This window comes from Oryctolagus cuniculus, chromosome 6 (genome assembly GCF_051225735.1).
Source record: "Oryctolagus cuniculus isolate XC-2025 breed Fujian yellow rabbit chromosome 6, ASM5122573v1, whole genome shotgun sequence".
Taxonomy (NCBI): Eukaryota; Metazoa; Chordata; class Mammalia; order Lagomorpha; family Leporidae; genus Oryctolagus; species Oryctolagus cuniculus.
In genome coordinates this window covers 43,050,958-43,072,211 of record NC_142872.1, presented here as the reverse complement: position 1 = coordinate 43,072,211, position 21,254 = coordinate 43,050,958, and the positions used below count along the sequence as shown (strand labels likewise).

Below are 21,254 nucleotides of genomic sequence, written 5' to 3'. Positions count from 1 at the left end.
GAAGTAAAAAACATTTTAAGCTCATACATACTAAACCCCCTCAGTAAAATAACCCTCATTTTTCCCTTGTTTGTATTATCAGCATGGTACAAAACTATAGCCTTTGGCAGTAGACTAAAAAAAAAATAGCTAAACATAAACATCATCTCCCAAAATTATTTGCACCTCACAGAGATTTCCAAAATGTATCAACAGTAAGCAAAAGATTATTCCTCAGCTATTAAATACTCAGCGCTCAGTGAACCAAAACAATGTACAGGAATTGGGACCCAACCAGAACTACACTAACACGCAGCAAAGTGAAAGCCTCCTCCGCTTTTTTGTTTTGTTTTTCTTTTTCCTTAAGAAAGATTTACTTACTTATTTGAAAGGCAAAGTTAGAGAGAGAGGTAGAGCCAGAGAAAGAGGGAGATCATCCATCCACTGGTTCACTCCTAAAATGGCTCCAATGGCCAGGGCTGGGCCAAACTGAAGCCAGGACACTAGAGCTGCAAATGGGTCTCCCACAGGAGTGGCAGGGGCTTGAGCCATCTTCTGCTGCTTTCCCAGGAGCATTAGCAAGGAGCTGGATGAAAAGTTAAGCAGCTGGGACTTGAATAGGTGCTTATATGGGATGCCAGCATTGCAAGCAGCAACTTAATCTGGTACACACAATGCTAGTCTCCAAATTTTTTTCTTAAAGTATTACATGATCTTCCAAACACTAAAAATATAACTATCATATAATCCTTCAATCCCTCTTCGAGGTATTCATCCAAGAGAACTGAAGCCAAGGTATCAGGAATGTATTTATTTGTCTGGCAATGAGGTGCAGTGGGTTAAATCACTGCCTGAGATGGCAGCATCCCACACAGGCACCGGGTTTAAGTCCCAACTTGAACTTGCTCCACTTTTTTATTCTTTTTTAAGATTTATTTTATTTGAAAGGCAGAGTTATACAGAGAGAGATCATCTGCTAATGCACTCTTTAAATGGCCACAACGGCTAGGGCTGGGTCAGATTGAATGCACCTGGGAAAACAATGGAAGGTGGCCAAAGTGTTGGACCCCTGCCACCCACGTGGGAGATCCAGATGCATTCCAGGCTCCTGGTTTCATTCTGACCCAGCCCTGACTGTTGCAGCCATTTGGGGAGTGAAGCAGAAAATGAAAAGATCTCTAAGTCTGACTTTCAAATAAATAAATCAATAAAAAGAAAAAATTTTAAAAAGATATTCTTAAAAAAAGATCCCCATGTTCCTAGCAATACTATTCACAATAGCCAAGAAGTACAAACAACACAAATGTCAGCCAACAAATGAATACATATATGGTGTACACATACAGTGGAATATTCACCCTTCAAAAAGAAGGAAATCCTACCACACACACACCGATGAATCCTAAGGAAATAAACCAATCAAAAGGTGCTAAGAGACCTACAGTAGTCAAAATCAAAGAAAGAGAGAGTAGACTGGCAGTGACCAAAAGCTGGGAGAAGAAAAAAAGAGTTGTTTAATGGGTACAGTTTCAGTTCCACAAGATAAAAATCCCTAGAAATCTGTTTTTTAACAATGTGAATGCACTCAATACTACTTAAGTACATACACTGAAAGTTAACATGGTAAATTTTACATCACTTACCAAAAAGTTTTTAATCACATCAAAGTTTGGCCACTATCAGGCTTCAGATTCAACTAACCTTGGTCAGCACCCACACTCTCTACCTTATTTTTGTTATGACAGGTGCTAAACATCTTGTTTTACAGATTACGAAACTTAGTTACAGAATGTGAGAAGACTGACCCAAAAATCACACAACTAATTCTGAGAACTTAACTTCTTTGTACCTTAAACAGCTTTATTAAAATATAATTTACTCTCCACTCTCCCGGTCTTGGCTGGGATCAGCTTTAAACCACGTCCAAACAGTACTCAGAAAGGTCCCCATTTCCTCTCCTCTATGAAATCCTCTCCTTACTTGGTTAATGCCACTCTTAGGATCATTGGTTTCTATCCGCCCCTGTCTTTTATACTACTGTGTCTGCTTAAGTGTTTACAGGAGTTGATAATGGCATGAACCAAGGCTTTCAGCAACCAGGCGGTCAACCAAACGCTGCTACAGGGATATACTCAGCTCCCTACCCAGGAGACAGCGGCTTGAGACATCGCCCCATGTCAGCAGAAAGTAGCTCCAAAGACAGATCATTGTCCCTCTACCCTTCCTGGGCTTTTGGGACTAATGTAATTCCATACAACTTCTGCTTTTAAAAAAAAGGGGGAGGGGATTGTTAGTAAAATGGAGCTGTCTTATCTATGGCTCCATCCACACACCCTGACACCATCCTAGGCTCTAGCCCCCACCCCACCACCACAAGGCCCAACCAGGCCAGCTCCACCCCCATCCTAATTGGATTCGCTGCTCCTACTTCCTGCCCACGCCCCAGTAAAATTTTAAAAGGACCTGCTCCTAAACACGTGTCTGTCTCTCTCTCTCCATCTCCTGATCTCTCTGTCTCTGTATATCTCTCTCTTGATCTCTCTTACACACTCCTTCTCCCTCTTTTCCTTCTTTGCCCCTTCCCTCCAGTCTGTCAGGTTTCCCTCAATAAACTTTACTTAGACACAAAACAATTCACTCATTTAGAAAATACAACCAAGTGGTTTTCAGTATATTCAGAGCTGTACAGCCATCACTACAGGTAGTTACAGAACAGTTTCATCACCTCAAAAAGAAACAACAAATGCATTAAACAATCACTTCCTACTACCCCAAAACTTGCCCACCTCCTGCTAGACAACCACTACATCTATTTTTTTTTTTTTTGTCTCTAGAGATGTGCCTGCTCTGAACATTTCCTATAAATGGAATCATACTATGTGTTAATTTTGCACCCAGCTTCTTTCCCTTAGCATAATGTTTTTGAAGTTCATGTATATTTTGCATGGATCAGAACTTGATTCTTTTACACTGCCCAGTGACATTCCACTGCACAGAGAGGCCACATTTATTTTTCCACGTCTCTGACCACAGACATTCTGGATGGTTTCTACTTTAGCGCTATTATGAAAAATGCTGCTACATGGAGGCTGGCACTGTGGCTTAGTAGGCTAAGCTTCCACCTGTGGTGCTGGCATCCTATATGGGCGCTAGTTCGTGTCCTGGCTGCTCCTCTGTCAGTTGAGCTCTCTGCTAATGGCCTGGGAAAGCAACTGAAGATGGCCCAAGAGCTTGGGCCCCTGCATCCCTGTGGAAGACCTAGAAGAAACTCCTGGCTCTGGGCTTCAGATCGGCTCAGCTCTGGCCATTACAGGCATTTGGAGAGTGAACCAGCGGAGAAAAGACCTTTCTCTCTGTCTCTCCCTCTCTCTGTAACTTCACCTCTCAAATAAATAAACAAAATCTTAAAAAAAAAAATGCTATAAAAATTCATGTTCAAGTTTTTACACACACATGCTTCATTTCTCCTAGGCAGTGGAACTGCTGGTCATACATCAACTCTGTTTAACCTTTTCAGGAACCACCAAACTGTTTTCCAAATATTTCCAAAGGATGCTACATCCCCAACATCACTGCACAATGGTCTCCATTTCTCCACACCCTCACCAACTCATGCTATTATGTTTCTGGCTACAACAAACACTTTAGGAGGTATGAAGTACCATCTCAATGAGGTTTCAATTTGCATTTCCTTAATGACTAACAATGGTGAGCATATTCTCATGTGCTTGCGGATCACTTGTGCATGATTTCTGGAAAAACTTTGGCTATTTTTAATTGGCTTGTCATTTTACTACTGAGTTGTAACAGTTGCTTCAGGGGAGCTTTACTGCTGGAGAGTCCCTATTCCTTCCTCTGACTGCTCTGTCCACTGTATACATGGGTTCAGTGAAAACATGTCTTAGTAAACTCAGTTACAAATCACAGTCTGGAGGCTGGGGTTGCAGCACAGAAGGTTGAACTGCCACTTCTGGTGCCCAGCCTCCATCTCTGCATGCCAGTTCGAGTCCCGGCTACACCACTTCTGACCAGCTCCCTGCTAATATGCCTAGGAAGGCAGCAGATGGTGGCCCAAGTGCTTGGCCTCTGTCACCCAAATGAGAGACCCAGATGTCGTTCCTGGCTGTTGGCCTCAGCCTGGTCCAGCCCTTGCTGTTGTAGTCATCTGGAGAGTGAACCAGTGGATAGAAAAACTGTCTTTCCCTCTCTCTCTATCTGCTTTTCAAATAAACAAAGTAACAAATCAAAAAAAAAAAAAAATCACAGTTAACACAAATGCAGCAGATCTAGAAAAAACGTGAGAAGTTACTCAGAACTTACGTAAGGTTGAATTTGAAGTTAAACTGCCAAGTGTTGATTCCGGAAGGATATTCTCCCTTCTCATTTGTGAACGTAAGGCCCAGCTGGATGATTTTTAAAAGGTCAACATTGCACCGCAGAAGCTGATACTGGTAATCTATGGAACTACGAAATTCACCAATTGGACGCACGACAACACCTGGAAATTCTGTGTCCTAGGAAAAAAATAAGTCTCTCACCACAAGATTTCACAAAACAACAGATGCTAACTTTGAAATTCATAAACAAAATGACTCAGTTTATAAAAGTTAAGTAATAGCCCCAAGCTTGGGTATAAAAATATATGTTAAAATACTAATCTTGGGGTCAGCACTGTCGTGTGGTAGGTTAATCGTCCACCCATGGCACCAGCATCCCATATGGGTGGTTCAAGTCCCTGCTTAGGCCTGGGAAAGCAGTGGAAGATGGCCCAAGTACTTGGGACCCTGTACCAGCATGGAAGACCCAGAAGAGGCTCCTGGCTCCAGGCTTCAAATTGGCCCAGCACCGGCTGTTGCAAAAATTTGGGGAGTGAAGCAGCAGGTGGAAGACCTCTCTCTTTCTCTCTCTCCTCTCTATCTGTAACTCTGCCTCTCAAAAAAAATCAATAAACCTTAAAAACAAAATACTAACATGGTAGATTTCTACTGAAGAAAATTCTAGAAGAATCACAAAGTTTTACACAACAATTTATAGTTCCTAAGCAAGATGTGAACAGAAATAGCTGAATAACTATACATACATATGCAGCCAACTAAGAACATTCTAGGAGGACCAGCACTGTGGCGTAGTAGGCTAAGCCTTGGCCTACAGCGCCAGCATCCCATGCGGGTGCCGGAACATGCCCTGGCTGCTCCTCTTCTAATCCAGCTCTTTGCCTGTGGCCTGGGAAAAGAGTGGAAGATGGCCCAAGTGCCTGGGCCCCTGCATCCACGTGGGAGACCCTGAGGAAGCTCCTGGCTCCTGGCTTCAGATGGGCCCTGCTCACTGTGGCCATTTAGGGAGTGAACCAGCGGATGGAAGACCTTTATCTCTATCTAATCCTCTCTGTGTGTAACTCTGCCTAGAAAATAAATTTAAAAAAAAAAAAAAAAAAAAGAACATTCTAGATTGAGAACAATATAGCAATAAAAACACAAATATGGTGAAGTGAAAATAACTATATGGGAAAATAATAAAGAGCCATGATTAGCCTGAGTGAAAAAGAATAGAATCCGATCATACAGTTCTGTACACCACGGTAAAGACTTAATTCCATAATCTCGAAAGTGACTGGTGTACAGGAGATTAAGTGAGGAAGGTATGAAAGTGGCAGCAAGCAATGGGAACTAGGGTAACACAGGGCACACATGCCTCTTTATAGAAGGCCTTTAATCTCACCACAGTACTCACTTGTCTCTTCAGCCACTTAATGTCAGGCAAAAAAGTACAGCATAAATGACCAGATCTGCCTATGTTTTCCAGAAATGCCACAAATTTTCAAATATCTCTTGATTTTTAAATGGTGGCAAATTTTTTTTAATTTTCAAAAACACTCAAGTCGAATCTATTATTTTTCAAACACAGGACCCTATGGGCGATCTACCTTGCTTCAAGCCTTTGAGCAACATAACACAAAGTCTAAGATATACCAGAGCTTATAGCCCTCTCAGAGCCACTGGCTACCTTATTTTATAATATCAACATGATCTTCCCTCAAGTTTAATTTACCACTGCTTTAGTAAAACATACTAATTCCTCCTTTTCAAAATCAAACAGTAGATATTTCATAAGCGCAGACAAAAAGGCGAGCGAGATACAGCAGCACCCTTACCATGGCAATATAACTGTAACTGAGCACAATTTCTCGGATCTTCCGCATCTCTTCCTCCAGATTGCTGGCCCAGACTTCACAGATAACCTGGCTGTTCTCCACAAGTGCTGCCGGCATCCTGAAGAAACCTGAGAAGTCACTTTCAGCTAACTTCGTCAGAAGGCAAGCCAGACAAGGTTTGAGCTGACCTGGATTCAAAAACATTGGGAAACCATGTAAGTTTACAATCTGGTATAAGGTGACAACACATGAAAACAATACTTGAACATCACTTCGTAAGTTTACACTAGAACACTAGGAGCATTATGTTTATCATGGGAAAATCTGCCTTTTTCAAGAAATACATATGTACACATGTACACACATGCATGCATGCATATACACACACAGAATTCTTTAACCTGAAAGAAATGAAATTTGCCAAGGAAATATCTGCCCAAGCTGCCCTTCAGCAAAGAAGTGAAACCATTACCCTGAAGGACTCCTCAGTCCACTGCAGACTCCCTAAAACACATCTGACCACAAACGTGCCCTTATCCTCGACTTTCACATCACTCTGGCAGGAGACCACATCATGGAAACATCTCTAAAGGAATCACGTTAGCCATTTTAAATCCACCTGGGATCTCGGAAAGCCTGAAGCCATGTGGATCTAAACACTCACACTCCAGTCTCACCTGACTAATGCATGAACAAGGGCATAGGTCTCCTTCCTCCACTCCCCAAAAAGGGAAAATTGTTTTTCCCTGCAATCCACAAGCCTCACAGAAATGGAAGCAATTAACTACTTAGTATAGTGCCTCTTCGGATTTGTGCAAGTAGATTATGAAGTAAGGGGTTTACATCATAGAAACTACTTGCTAATTTGAAAATAAACAACCTTAACAACCACAATAAAAATCAAAATTTGATGACTAATGTCTACATTTAAACATGTAATATTGTAAGAAACTAAGCAGCAATTCAACAATGAGAGAAAACATGGCAGGTATAACTCCTTCAACCAGAAGCAGAATGATTTAGTGTATTTTTGGGGAGGAAATTGGGGAAGGGAAAGTATTTTGCAAAATAAAATGCACATCTTTTAGTCTCAAAATAATGCTATTGTTATAATCAGGTCAACAAGAGAAGAGAGTTATAAAAAGGCCAAAAAGAGAAACTTATCATAAGGCCACTTACATATAAGGCAACTCCACTGTATGGATCTTCCATACACTGTAACAGGGGAGGGATATGTGTGTGTGTGTGTGTGTGTGTGTGTACACTGGGAAAATTCTTAGAATCAGTAAAATGAATTGAGTGGTTTCCAAAGGACAATGCATGGAAAATCTCTGCTTCCTATTTTTTAAGACTGGCAGATGCAATAATAAGAATCTAGAAGAGGGGCCACTCTGGCATAGCAGAAAAAGCCACTGCCTGCAGTGCAGGCATCCCATAGGGCCAGTTCAAGTCCTGGCTGCTCCACTTCTGATCCAGCTGCTATGGCCTGGGAAAGCAGTAGAAGATGGCCCAGTTGATGCCGTGGCTCACTTGGCTAATCCTCCGTCTGCGGCGCCAGCACCCCAGGTTCTAGTCCCGGTTGGGGCGCTGGGTTCTGTCCCAGTTGCTCCTCTTCCAGTCCAGCTCTCTGCTGTGGCCCGGGAAGGCAGTGGAGGATGGCCCAAGTGTTTGGGCCCTGCACCCGCATGGGAGACCAGGAGGAAGCACCTGGTTACTGGCTTCAGATCAGTGCAGCGTGCCAGCTGTAGCAGGCATTTCGGGGGTGAACCAACGGAAAAAGGAAGACCTTTCTCTCTGTCTCTAACTCTGCCTGTCCAAAAAAAGAAAAAATTAAAAAAAAAAAAAAGAAGAAGAAGATGGCCGAAGTCCTTTGGGCCTCTGCACCCATGTGGGAGACCCGGAAGAAGCTCCTGGCTCCTGGCTTCGGATCGGCCCAGCTCCAGCTATGCAGGCCATTTGGGCAGTGAACCAGCAAAAAGACGACTTTCTCTCAGTGTGACTCTGCCTCTCTGTAACTCTGCCTTTCAAATAAATAAAATAAATCTTAAAAAAAAATCTAGAAGAAAGCAAAAGTGACATTTTCAGGTGTCACATTTCTGAAAACCTTCTGAGAAACGAACCTGATACTGTGTTGGCAATCCCTGAGAATTCATTTATTCAACGTATCCTATGTTTCCACAGACATTTCCCTGAAATTAGTTATTCAACCTATGTAGACCAGGTAATAAGTATGGGTGGAAACTGCTTTAAGACAGAATCCTTTCCATTTCTAGTGGTCGTTCTATTACGTGCCTTTTCTTTTTTTTTTTTTTTTTTTTTTTTTTTTTATTTTTGACAGGCAGAGTGGACAGTGAGAGAGAGAGACAGAGAGAGAAAGGTCTTCCTTTGCCGTTGGTTCACCCTCCAATGGCCGCCGCTGCAGCCGGCGCACCGTGCTGATCCGATGGCAGGAGCCAGGATCCAGGTGCTTTTCCTGGTCTCCCATGGGGTGCAGGGCCCAAGCACCTGAGCCATCCTCCACTGCACTCCCTGGCCATAGCAGAGAGCTGGCCTGGAAGAGGGGCAACCGGGACAGAATCCGGCGCCCCGACCGGGACTAGAACCCGGTGTGCCGGCGCCGCAAGGTGGAGGATTAGCCTATTGAGCCACGGCGCCGGCCTATTACGTGCTTTTTCAAATGAACAAATCAAGAGCAGGAAAATCAAAGTTCAAACTTAACATGGAGTAAAATCCACTTTCTGTCCATAATCAAGAGACTGCCAGGCTAGTAAATATGTCAGTCCAGCAGTTAAGATGCCTCTGTCTCACATCAGAGTGCCCTGGGTTTAATTCCCCGCTGCGGCTCCTAACCCCAGCTTCCTGCCAAGGCAGACCCTGGGAGGCAGTGCTGATGGCTCTATTTAGTGGGTTCCTGCCATGCACGTGGGAGACGTATATTGAATTCCTCACTCCCCCGAGGCTTCAGCTCTGGCCCTGGACCCAGTCACAACCCCAACCCAGCCTCAGCTGCTGTGGGCATTTGGGGGGTTAATGGGCAGACAGGAAGTGGAAGCCTGCTTTTTCTCCCTCTCTCCTAAATAAGTAAAATGGATAAAGATAACATTTAAAGAAAAAGACAACACAATGTTGAGTCTCAGATTTCTAGATTCCTAATCAAACTTAAAACATTCCCCTATAAATGGGACTACAACCATTTTCTAAGCCTATTTAATGTTAAATTGGTGTCACTTCCTTATTTCCCTAGCTGAAACAACACACTTGCTTTTCCACGTCATTTCAAACACTACCACAACCAGTTTAGGGGAAGTGGGTATCACTCCTGAAAGATGTTTCCGCAAAAGCAACAAAAGAGACACGAGCAAAAAAAATGCCACTAGCCACCATTTATTTTTAAAAAGCTAACCACTGCTAAAAACCTAATCACTGTCTTACATTAACTGACAAACGGTGACCACACAAACCAGACCACTGGCAAAAATACGCAGAACAGTCTTCTACCAAATTCTCAGCTAGGAAATTTGTGGAGAAATAAACAGCAGCTTGCAAGACCCTCAATGCAGTGCCAGTCCAAACCTGAAGAGGAATCACACTGTGCGCATTTAATTCAGCAGCTCGAATCGAATGGATGTAATGGACAAAAGAAGAGGAACAAAACAGCAACTTAGCAGCAGCAATTCCACCTGCCGCTTTCCGTTCTGCCAGTACACCCTCCAGAAAGCCCAAAACAGGAACCACAAACACACAGGACAGTGCCTCTGCTTTCCCTTCCTCCTTTTAAGTCTCTCCAGGTTTTTGGTCCATGATGACTCTAAGTTCTTAAAAACTATTTGTACCACACAGCTCTTTACTTCACCTGGGTTGCAACTAAAGACACAGTAACAAGTTTCAAGGCTTGTTACAAAACAGTGGTGGATTTACTCAAAAATAGACATCAATCTCAAATTTTGCCTCTTCCTAAGGAGTCTTTAAGGATACTTTTGATTGCATACAACGTCTGCCTCAGAGGTTGACTTTAAAAGTTGACTTCCACTGCAAGGACACACCCCCTTCAGATTACTAAGGTCCTGCAGCCTATTCGGGTCCGTCCTGACCACCTACAGAGCAATCTTCCCCATAACAGAGTTCCTGATTTCCCCAGAAAAATTCTAAAGAGCCACTCAGGAGAAGACCACCGAAAGCCTTCTACGCAAGCCATCAAGAGTACCGGCCTGGCCAGGAGAAAGATCATTTACTTGAATGTTTGGTTTTTCTGGCTTAGGAAACAATAAACATCGCTGCACTATTTGAGAAGACCGAAGAAAGGCTCTGCCCTGCACCAGTAAGATAGAAAAGGAAGCAGCAGCGCGTTAGCAGAAGTGGCAGCAGCATCACCAAGGAGGGGCGACCTCGCTCCACAGGGTCGCCGCCACCACCCCCGCCCTTCCCCCGCCTAAACACAGAGTCGGAGACGCTGGGCCCGGGACCCAAGTGCAGTCCAACCAGTCCTTAAAACCCCAGAGTGTCCCAGGCCTGGGGTGAGCTCCTCCAGGGTAATGGCTCTGCCTCCTAAAGACACACGGCAGCAAGGAAAAGTTGCAGGGCTGCAAGAACTCAGGAGGAGGAGGTGAGTGAGGTCAGAACTCGGGTCCTCTCCCCTACTCAGTCTCCAGCCTCATCTTCCTCTTCCGTTCGGGATCCCCCTCCCACTTGAAACCACACTCAGCCCTCCCCTCCGAACACCCCACTCCTCCCCCCCGCCCAGGGCAAAACGAAGATATGAATACTACAGGCCTTAGAGCCAGACAGGCCAGGCCACGAACCAGCCGTATGCACTTGCATAAATTAACCTCTCCGGTGCCTCACTTCTCCTATCTGGTAGAATGGGTCTGAGACTAGTATGCACCTCGGAGAACTGCAGCAGCGGTTACCCAGAATGAAGCATAAAAGGTGCTTTGCAAACTCCTGGCATATATCGCCGGAATAGGATCAGAATGATTATACTGATTGTTATTACTACTATTCGGTGGGCTTCCTCCCCGCCTCACTGCTTGCCGCTCGCACACTGCCCTTCCTCCTACAAGCCCCCAAGGATCTCCCACTCTTCCAGCTCACGCTCCTCTTTCCGGTAAGCGAGAGCCCGCTTACCCTGACCAGCAAGGCCCGCGCAGCGCGGGTTGGCGGGCTGGCAGCCGGACTCCCCAGCGGCAGCGGCGGCGGCGGCCCCTGACCCGAAGCTCTCCTCCCTCTGCCCCGGATCTGCTCCTAGAACCGAGTGGGCCAGTGAGATGGGAACCCCCGTGCCCAGAGCGGCCTTACGCACCGCCTACCAAACAACACAGCTGCGCCACTCTACCCGTAAGATCCTCCCGACTCGCCTGCTCTCTTGCGTCATTCCAGAGGCGCGCGCGCGCGCCTGTTCATGGCCGCGCTTCCCTCTGGCGCGCCCCGGCAACTCCGTGCGTGCTCTCTGGGCCCTGGAGCTCGCGGGAAGCAGCGCGCAGGCGCAGAACCAAGAGGGCGCCGCGAAAATGGTGGGGCGGGGCGGCCTCGGAAGACGCATGCGGAAGACAGTCCGCTCTAGGCCTTGGCGCGATTAGTTTCGCTGGTTCAGTTCAAGCACGATCTCTACGCCTCCATGTCGGTTTCCCTTCCGCGCGCCCAGGGAAGGGGCGTGGTCTAGAACTAGCCCCTCCTGGTGGGCGTGGCCTGGGGAACCCAAAGGCCGAGGCGAGGGCGTGTCGAGTCTGCCCCAATCCCCCAAACTACGGCGCCCCCTCCTCCCTGCTTTGGGGGACCGTTAAAGTCGTTGGCAGTACAGGATTGGGAGTGTACTGGGGAAGGATCCTGAGCCGGCCTTCTGTATTAATGTGGCCCCTTGGATCCCTCACTTAGGACTAACATCTGCCTCATGGGTTCCTTGCTGGCAAACAATTAGTTGGGGATGCGGCGGCGCCCCCAAACCGAAGCTTCGGTTGTGTCCGCCTCCCTCCGCGCACCTCGGGGCCGGGCCGGCGCGTTACCGCAGCAACCGGCTCCTCGCGGCCTGCTCGGGCTGGGTACTAAGGGGACACCGCCTTCCCTGGGCGAGCTCAGGCGCGCGGCCTTCTCAGAGATTCCATCGTGGGGCAGTCTCCCCACTTTTTAGTTTGAACAGTCGGGGGTCCCAGGCCCAGCCCACGCGGCCTCTAGGGCCGTTCTTCCAACCCTTGGATTCCTTTTTAATCCTGTTTTGGAGAGAGGGCTTTTCGCCAACGCCTGTCCTTGGCAGCGTTTGGCCAGGCTGGGCTGCGCCACTGCCACTCGCGTGCTCTAGCGGCGGCTGCCGGGAAGACAAAGCGCCGAGCCCTGCGCTCGGCTCCAGGCCCAGGGCCATCCCCGCTGTGGCTCTCGAAGGAGCTCCGCCCTTGTCCCTGGGGGTGAAGCCAAGGGCCGTTGTTCAAACACAGTGCAGACGCAGCCCTAGTAACCTACGAGCGGCCTGCCGGCTGTTGGCTTTTAAAGATTTCCCCGTAAGCGGGTTCTCCAAAACCCTTTGCCTTGCCGAGGCCGGATGCCGAGCTGGCCATTTCAGAGGGGTTTCCAAAACCTGGTCCCCGGGGTGACAGCATCAAGTGCGCTTTCTCCCCTCCAAATGAGTGTCTGTCCCCTTAGCTTCAGAATAGGAATGGACTGACCCTCACAGTGTTGTGGAGATTAAATAATTAATAAATGCAGGGGGTGGGGAGGATCCCGCAAGCAGGAAGACATAGAAAAGCCTTCAGTAAACCCCTGTTCCTGGCACGTCCCTGTTTGTTCTGCCTGAAACTGTCAGTGTTTATTAGCTGTTCCGCAAGAGCTGTCGGTGGAGGAACACCCAGCCAGTTCTGGTTTTCTAACATCCTTTCACCCACTTAGGCTGGGACTGGGGAGAAGGTAGCCCTGTCAGGCAGGCGCTAGTCCCATGAAGAGGCGTCCACAATCCTTCCTTGGAATTTTGTTTTTTCCTGCAGCTCAGGGCCTGGTGTGCACTGAAACAATCAAACAGGAAACCATCCCCTGCAGCACTGCTCACCCAGAACTGGGTGTTCCTCTCTTAGATTACTGAAGATAAATTTAAAGCAAACACAGATGGGTTGCATCTCAGGGGGCACTGGAGTGTTTGTTTAAAAAAATTGATTTTATGCTACACTCGTGCTACTGCAGAATTAGGACAGTTGTGGAAATGGCTGACTCAGTGGGAGAGGATCCCAACTGCGTGACAGGGATGCTGAAAAATAGGTTCAATAACAGATTTCATATTTGATAAGAATTTTGAACTTCAAATCATAAGGTTTGGACAAATCTCAGTTGGGAGAGTATAGACTTTTTTTAATTGAAAAGCATATTATAAAAATAGGTCTCCTTAAGAAGCAATTATATCTTTGACCAGACAAGCCTTCCTGTTATTCTCAATTCTAAATAAATATAACAGCCTGCATTTCTTTGTTAAAAAATTATATTTTTAAAGATTTATTTATTTGAAAGTCAGAGTTACACAGAGAAGGAGAGGCAGAGAGAGGTCTTCTAACCGCTGGTTCACTCAATTGGCCACAAGGGCCGAAGCTGAGCAGATCCAAAGCCAGGAGCTAGGATCTTCTTCCAGGTCTCTCATGTGGGAGCAGGGACCCAAAGACTTGGGCCATCTTCTACTGCTTTCCCAGGCCATAGCAGAGAGCTGGATTGGAAGTGAAGCAGCCGGGACACCAACAGGCGCCCATATGGGATGCCGCACTGCAGGCCGCAGCCCGACCCACTATGCCACAGCGACAGCCGCCCCTCCCCGTTAAAAATTTATTTTAACTGACACCTGAAAAAATGTACATATTTATGGGGTGGGATGTATTTCTTGAGAGTATAATATGAACAGGAAAGTAAGACCTAAAATATATATTTGAGTTTGAAATATTTTCACAATGGAGAAGTTAAACGCTTCCAGGTTAGGACCACAGTAACTCAAGCTGTGACTCAAAACCTGACACATCCAGATGCCTATAGAATGATTTATTACATTCTTCAAGTTTTTGCCCCTAAGGTACACCCAAGGTCTATCACTTTATATAAGGTTATCTTTTATCAGATGATGTGCTTCTGACTCTATTTTATTTGTTTGTTTATTTACTAGTTGGATTTAACTTCCTGCTTTTGTTTTTTAAGATTTACTTACTAGGGGCCAGCGTGGTGGCGTAGTGGGTAAAGCTGCTGCTTGCAATGCCGGCATCCCATATAGGCGCCTGTTCAAATCCTGGCTGCTCCACTTTCAATCAGGCTCTCTGCCCTGGACTGGAAAAGCAGTAGAAGATGGCCTAGGGCCATGGCTCCCTGCACCCGTGTGGGAGACCCAGAAGAAGCTCCTGCCTCCTAACTCCTGCCTCCTTGGCTTCAGATCCGCCCAGCTCCAGCCATTGCAGCCATTGGGAAGTGAACCAGCAGATGGAAGACCTTTGTCTCTCTGTTTCTGCCTCTCTGTAATTCTTTCAAATAAATAAATAAATCTTTATTTTTTTAAAAAAAGTACTTATTTATTTGAAAATCAGAGTTACAGAGAGAATGGGAGAGGCAGAGAGAGTGAGATCTTCCATTTGCTGGTTTACTCCCCAATGGCCGCAACAGCCAGGCTGAAGCCAGAAACTGGGAGCTTCATCCCAGTCTTCCAGCAGGGTTGCAGGGGCCCAAGGACTTACGCCATCCTCTGCTGTTTTTTCTAAGCCATTTCTGGATCAGAAATGAAGTGGACAGCCGGCGCTGTGGCGCAGCAGATTAAAGCCCTGGCCTGAAGCGCCGGCATCCCATATGGACGCCAGTTCTAGTCCCGGCTGCTCCTCTTCCAATCCAGCTCTCTGCTATGGCTTGGGATAGCAGTAGAGGATGGCCTGGATCCTCAGGCCCCTACACCCACATGGGAGACCCGGAGGAGACTCCTAGCTCCTGGCTTCAGATCGGCGCAGCTCCAGCTGTTGCGGTCATCTGGGGAATAAACCGGCGGATGGAGGACTTCTCTCTGCCTCTCCTTCTCTCTCTGTTTAACTCTTTCAAATAAATAAATGAATTTTTTTTAAATTCCATTAAAAAAAAGAAAGAAATGAAGTGGAGTGGCCAGCACTGTGGCGTAGTAGGTAAAGCCGACGCCTGCAGTGCTAGCATCCCATGTGGGCACGAGGGTTCAAGACTTGACTGTTCTGCTTCCAATCCAGCTCTCTGTTAGGGCCTGGAAAAGCAGTAGAAGATGGCCCAAGTGCTTGGACCCCTGCACTCATGTGGGAGACTCAGAAGAAGCTCCTGGCTTCGAATGGGCCCAGCTCCAGCCATTGTGGCCATTTGAGGACTGAACTACCGATGGAAGATTCTCTCTCTGCCTCTGCCTCTCTCTAATGCTGCCTTTTAAATAAATAATCTTAAAAGAAGGAAGGGAAGGGAAGAGGAGAGGAGAGGAGGGGAGGGAAGGGGAGGGAAAGGAAGGGAAGGGAAGAGAAAGGGAGGAAGAAGAAAAACAGGACGGAAGGAAGAAATCAGGGAGGGAGGGAGGAAGAAAGAAGGAAAAAAGAGAAAGAAAGAAAATGGCCGGCGCCGCGGCTCACTAGGCTAATCCTCCACCTAGCGGCGCCGGCACACCAGGTTCTAGTCCCGGTCGGGGCGCCGGATTCTGTCCCGGTTGCCCCTCTTCCAGGCCAGCCCTCTGCTGTGGCCAGGGAGTGCAGTGGAGGATGGCCCAGGTGCTTGGGCCCTGCACCCCATGGGAGACCAGGAAAAGCACCTGGCTCCTGGCTCCTGCCATCGGATCAGCACGGTGCGCAGGCCGTGGCGGCCATTGGAGGGTGAACCAACGGCAAAGGAAGACCTTTCTCTCTGTCTCTCTCTCTCACTGTCCACTCTGCCTGTCAAAAATAAATAAATAAATAAATAAATAAATAAATAAATAAAAAGAAAGAAAGAAAGAAAGAAAATGAGAAAGGGAGAAAGAGAGAATGAAAGGAAGAAAGAGAGAAAAGGAAGAACTAGAGTAGCCGGGCCAGGACTAGAACAGGTGCCCACATGGGATGCCAGCACTGCAGGCAGGAGCTTTACCTGCTGCACCACAGCCCCGGCCCCAGCTTCCTGCTTTTGAGGGTATGTTGTCCTTGCTTTTCCTACCTAAGAGAAAAAAAATCTCCTTCCTCTTAGTAATTATCAACAGATCGTAAAAAGTCCCCTAAATATGGAGCTAGGGTCATGTTTGATGACTATGCATTTGAGTATCATTTTGATTACAACCAAAATGCACTTGATCTTAGCCAAAATGCTGAGAAGTGATACAACCAAAATAACTTCATCTCTAATGATCTCAGGTTGTGGATATCCCATATATTTTTTTAATGTTTCATTTATTTATTCTTTTTTTCCCCAGAAATCTTTTATTTAAGGAATACAAACTTCATACTTTTCATAAATACAACTTAAGGAATACAGTGATTCTTCCCATCGTACTCGCCCTCCCACCCCTCTTCCTCCTCCCTCTCCTATTCCCATTCCTTTTTTTATTAAGATCTATTTTCAATTAACTTTATACACATACAATTAACTCTATACTAAGTAAAGAGTTCAACAAATTGTATTAAAAATAAATAAGCTGTTGCTCAACAGTCACAACAACAGCTGTTCAGAGTCATTACATCTCGAAACATTAATTTCACTTTTATAGATTACCTTTCAGGTGCTCCTTTAGTTATTACAGATCAGGGAGAACATATGGTGTTTATCCTTTTGGGACTGGTTTATTTCACTAAGTATGATGTTTTTCAGTTTCATCCATTTTGTTGCAAACAACAGGATTTCATTTTTTTTTACCACTGTGTAGTATTTCATGGCATATATATATACACACACACACACATATATATATATATCCCATAATTTCTTTATCCAGTCTTCAGTTGACGGGCATTTGGGTTGATTCCATTTCTTAGCTACTGTGAATTGAGCTGTATCCCATCTATTTTATTCATCTCATTTGATTTTCCTTTGCTCCTGTAGTCTACTAAAGTAACGACATTTCAAAATCTACTGATGGGGCCAGCACTGTGGTGTAGTGGGTGAAGCCATCACCTGCAGTGCCGGCATCCCATATGGGCACCGGTTCAAGACCCGGCTACTCCACTTCCCAACCTGCTCTCTGCTATGACCTGGCAAAGCAGTAGAAGATGGCCCAAGTCCTCAGGTTCCTACACTCACATGGGAGACCTGGAAGAAGCTCCCAGCTCCTGGCTTCAGATCAGCACAGCTCTGGCCATTGCAGCCAATTGGGGAGTGAACCAGCGGATGGAAGACCTCTCTCTGTCTCTTTGTCTCTGTCTTTGTCTCTCTGCCTCTCCTCTCTCAGTCTAACTCTGACTTTCAAATAAATAAGTACATTTTTTTAAAAAATCTATTGATAATAATAATAGACCTCTAAATTTCCAAAGCCGACAGATTCCACAAACATGTTCTAACCAATGCATCCCTTGTTGTCACAGAAAAGAAGTAAATAACTTGTGACAGGAAGGTCGCCCAGTTCCCAGAGAAAGGATGGGGATCTGAGGCTTCTAGTTCCCAGTCCAGTGCAGGGAATCCGGAGTTCAGCAGTAAGTTTTGGTTGGGGTCTGTTTGCTACCACTGCTTTCCCAGGCACATCAGCAGAAAGCTCAATCAGAAGTGGAGCAGCTGAGACTCAAATCAGTGCCCAAATGGGAAGCCGGTGCTGCAGGCAGAGGCTTAGCCCACTATGCCACAGCGCCGGCCCCAGGCAGAGACATCTTAATTTTTTAATTTGAATTTCACTAAAATTGGCAATAAAAGACAGCTGAAGTTCTCTGCTGAGATAAAGATATCATCTATGTGTACAGGCTTTGGGACAGTGCTTAAGCCTCTACTTGGGACACCTGCAAAATCAGATGCTTGGGTTTGAGTCCCTGCTGGGCTTCAGCTTCCAATGCAGCTTCCTGCTAATGCACACCCTTGGGAGGCGGTGTAACCGTACTGAATAAATCTTCCTTTTCCTTTTGACATTCTGATGAACAAAAGCGAACTGCTGAGATTGTAACTAATCACAGTGCCTATATGATTTGACAGATAAATGCTGCTGCTTGAGAAACTGGCTTTAGAAAGGTGACTGCAGGGGCCCACGTTGTGGCATAGCAGGTGAAGCAGCTGCTCCACGTCCAATCTAGTTCTCTGCTAACAGGCCTGAGAAAGCAGCAGAAGATGGCCCCAAGTGCTTGGGCCTCTGCCCGACTTGGGAGACCCAGAAGCAGCTCCTGGCTTCAGACTGCAGGCCCAGCTCCAGCCACTGTGGCCATCTGAGATCTGGGGAGTGAACCAATGAATGGAAGATCGCGCTCTCTCTCTCTCTGTAACTCTTCCTTTCAACTAATTAAGTATTTAAAACAGATATACATTATATTATATATTTATATATAATATATAAAAGATGTATATATGTATTATATAATATTTACATATTCTTATGTACTTATTTAATTGAAAGGCAGTTACATTTTATACATGATATATATACATATATATATATAGAGAGAGAGAGAGAACACATAGAAAAACGTTTTAAAGGAAGATCTATGATATTTTTTTTCCATGACCAGCATTGAAAATCTTCTTTTGAACGTCCAGAACATTCTATAATGTCCCAAAGCCTTCAGAATTTCTTAAAGTTTCCAACCAGATTTGCTTGTCTGGAGCAGTGCATAGGGGGTGTATTCCAGAGGACTGAGAAACATGATTCCAAATCTCAATTCAGATCATCAGACGTTGTTCACTCACTTTACAGATGAGAAGACTGAGACCAGCCAGACAGAGGTCACCTGGCTGACAGGTAGCAGCACCGTTTACCTACCCTCTCCCTGGCTCTCAGGGTCTCTCCTCAGTCGTGTTTCCTCAGGAAAGAGCAGCCAGGAGAGAGCATCTTCTACAACCCAAGACAAGAAAGCTGAGCAACTCCACAGAGGCAAGACGGCGAGAAAGCCAGGAGCACTGTGTGTCACACAGGAGCAGTGTGTCACTAGACAGACAGGCTCTTCTCCAAAAGGCCTTGCATGTTAGGTAGCCAGGTTTGATCAGTGCATAAGATTCACTTTGACTGCCAAGGGAATATATACAGGATATAAATAGCTGGAATACTGTTTTTATTTATTTATTTATTTGACAGGTAGAGTTATAGACAGTGAGAGAGAGACAGAGAGAAAAGCCTTCCTTCCACTGGTTCACCCCCCAAACGGCTGCCACGGCCAGCGCTGCGCCAATCCGAAGCCAGGAGTCAGGTACTTCCTCCTGGTCTCCCACGCAGGTGCAAGGGCCCAAGCACTTGGGCCATCCTCCACTGCCCTCCCAGGCCACAGCAAAGAGCTGGAGTGGAAGAGGAGCGACCAGGAATAGAACTGGCACCCATATGGGATGCCGCCACCACAGGCGGAGGATTAACTAAGTGAGCCATAGCGCCGGCCCCCCGGAATACTTTTTTAAATGTCCTGTTACCTGAGACAGGATAGGTAAGGAAAAACAGGAACAAAGTTGTACAAAATGTCATTTGTGAGCAAGCATTGCTATGGGACCCTGATTTGTGTGAGGAATTAGCAAAAAAAAAAAAGACAGAGATACGGTCCTCTACTGGCCAAATAAAGTCTGGTCAGGGGGGTCGGTGCTGTGGTATAGCGGGTAAAGCCACCGCCTGCAGTGCCGGCATCCCATATGGGCGCTGGTTCGAGTTCTGGCTGCTCCGCTTCCAATCCAGATCTCTGTTGTGGCCTGGGAAAGCAATGGGAGATGGCCCAAGTGCTTGGGCCCCTGCACCCATGTGGGAGACCCGGAAGAAGCTCCTGGCTCCTGGCTCCTGGCTCCGAACTGGCCCACCTCCAGCCACTGTGGTCATTTGGGGAGTGAACGAGCAATGGAAGATCTCAGCCTCTCTTTGTCTCTACCTCTGCCTCTCTCTAACTCTATTTCAAATAAATAAATAAACCTTAAAAAAGAAAGGAAGAAAGCAATCCTGGTCTGTCTATCCAAGCGACACCACGCAGCTTTACAAAGAACACGGTAGCCCTTAAAGTTAGAATGAGTGATCATCTCTAGGTTTTGAGTGTTAAGTGAAGAGCAAAGTGCAGGACAGACATGGCACCCTTGTGAAATGAGCAGACAACGTCACAGAGTGCATTTCCCTGATGTAGACAAGCTTCGAGCTCTGGAAGGGCAGACAAAAACCTGATCATGGAGTTGCCTCTTAGAGGGAAAAGAAGAGAACTGAAGAGGAGTTAAACGAAAACTCACTTTTCCCTAAGCAATGCTTTTGTATTTCATATCATAGGCATGTACTGTACTGCTTATTTAAAAAAAAAAAAACTTTTAGAAATTAAAAACCAGCGGCCGGCGCCACGGCTCACTAGGCTAATCCTCCGCCTTGCGGCACTGGCACAATGGGTTCTAGTCCCGGTCGGGGCGCCGGATTCTGTCCCGCGGCCGCGGCGGCCATTGGAGGGTGAACCAACGGCAAAGGAAGACCTTTCTCTCTGTCTTTCTCTCTCACTGTCCACTCTGCCTGTCAGGAAAAAAAAAAAAAAAGAAAAAGAAAAAGAAATTAAAAACCAATTCAGTTCTTTTTCAAAAATGCTCCCATTTCACGTCATGGTCCTGTGTCCTAACTGCCCCTATTCCAACCCAAGTGTACACTTGCTTTCTATGTGTGTACTTTTCCTACCTCTAGACTCACTGGTCGCTGCTAATGCATCTCACCTATCTTGCCTGTCCTCCTCAGGAGGCATGCAATGAGGGAGCCAGGTCCTCTGGTCTCTAATCTTCCTATTAGCTTGGACTGCCTGCCATTATCGCACACCCGCATCTTTTATTGTGCCTGCCTCTTAGAGGACAGTGACATTCTCTTTAGATGCAGAAGACAAAAGAGCCTCTTAACAAAAGTGAAAGGGGAAAAGCCCAGTCTGGTCACATGCACCATTTCAAAGCTCCTGCGTGAACTACGCAGGACACAGCCTTCAGAAAGAAGGGCGTTCTGTCTCCAGCCTACGCAGACCCAAACTTTTTCTCTCATCACGTGCCTGTCCTGAGCCAGTCCCAGGCAGCAGCTCTGTAATGTGATCGCTCTGGCCGGCCTCCT

The 21,254-nt window shown here is 46.3% G+C and overlaps 1 protein-coding gene across 8 annotated transcripts in view; it reads right to left on the bottom strand.

Moving 5' to 3' along the window:
• Positions 1-21,254, bottom strand: part of CNOT8 (CCR4-NOT transcription complex subunit 8) — a 47,903-nt gene that overhangs the window by 8,145 nt on the left and 18,504 nt on the right. For 2 of the 8 annotated variants that reach the window (XM_089336150.1, XM_008255299.5), the window contains exons 1-3: positions 11,485-11,793; positions 6,131-6,318; positions 4,300-4,493 (exon numbers count right to left, since the gene is read on the bottom strand). In XM_089336150.1, the coding sequence (XP_089192276.1) occupies positions 4,300-4,493; positions 6,131-6,247 (311 nt within the window). In that variant the 5' untranslated portion in view covers positions 6,248-6,318; positions 11,485-11,793. Of the gene's footprint in view, positions 1-4,299; positions 4,494-6,130; positions 6,319-11,254; positions 11,368-11,429; positions 11,794-21,254 lie in introns of those variants that run through there. The other 6 variants (XM_089336149.1, XM_008255298.5, XM_089336145.1 and 3 more) reach the window with 5 other exon arrangements.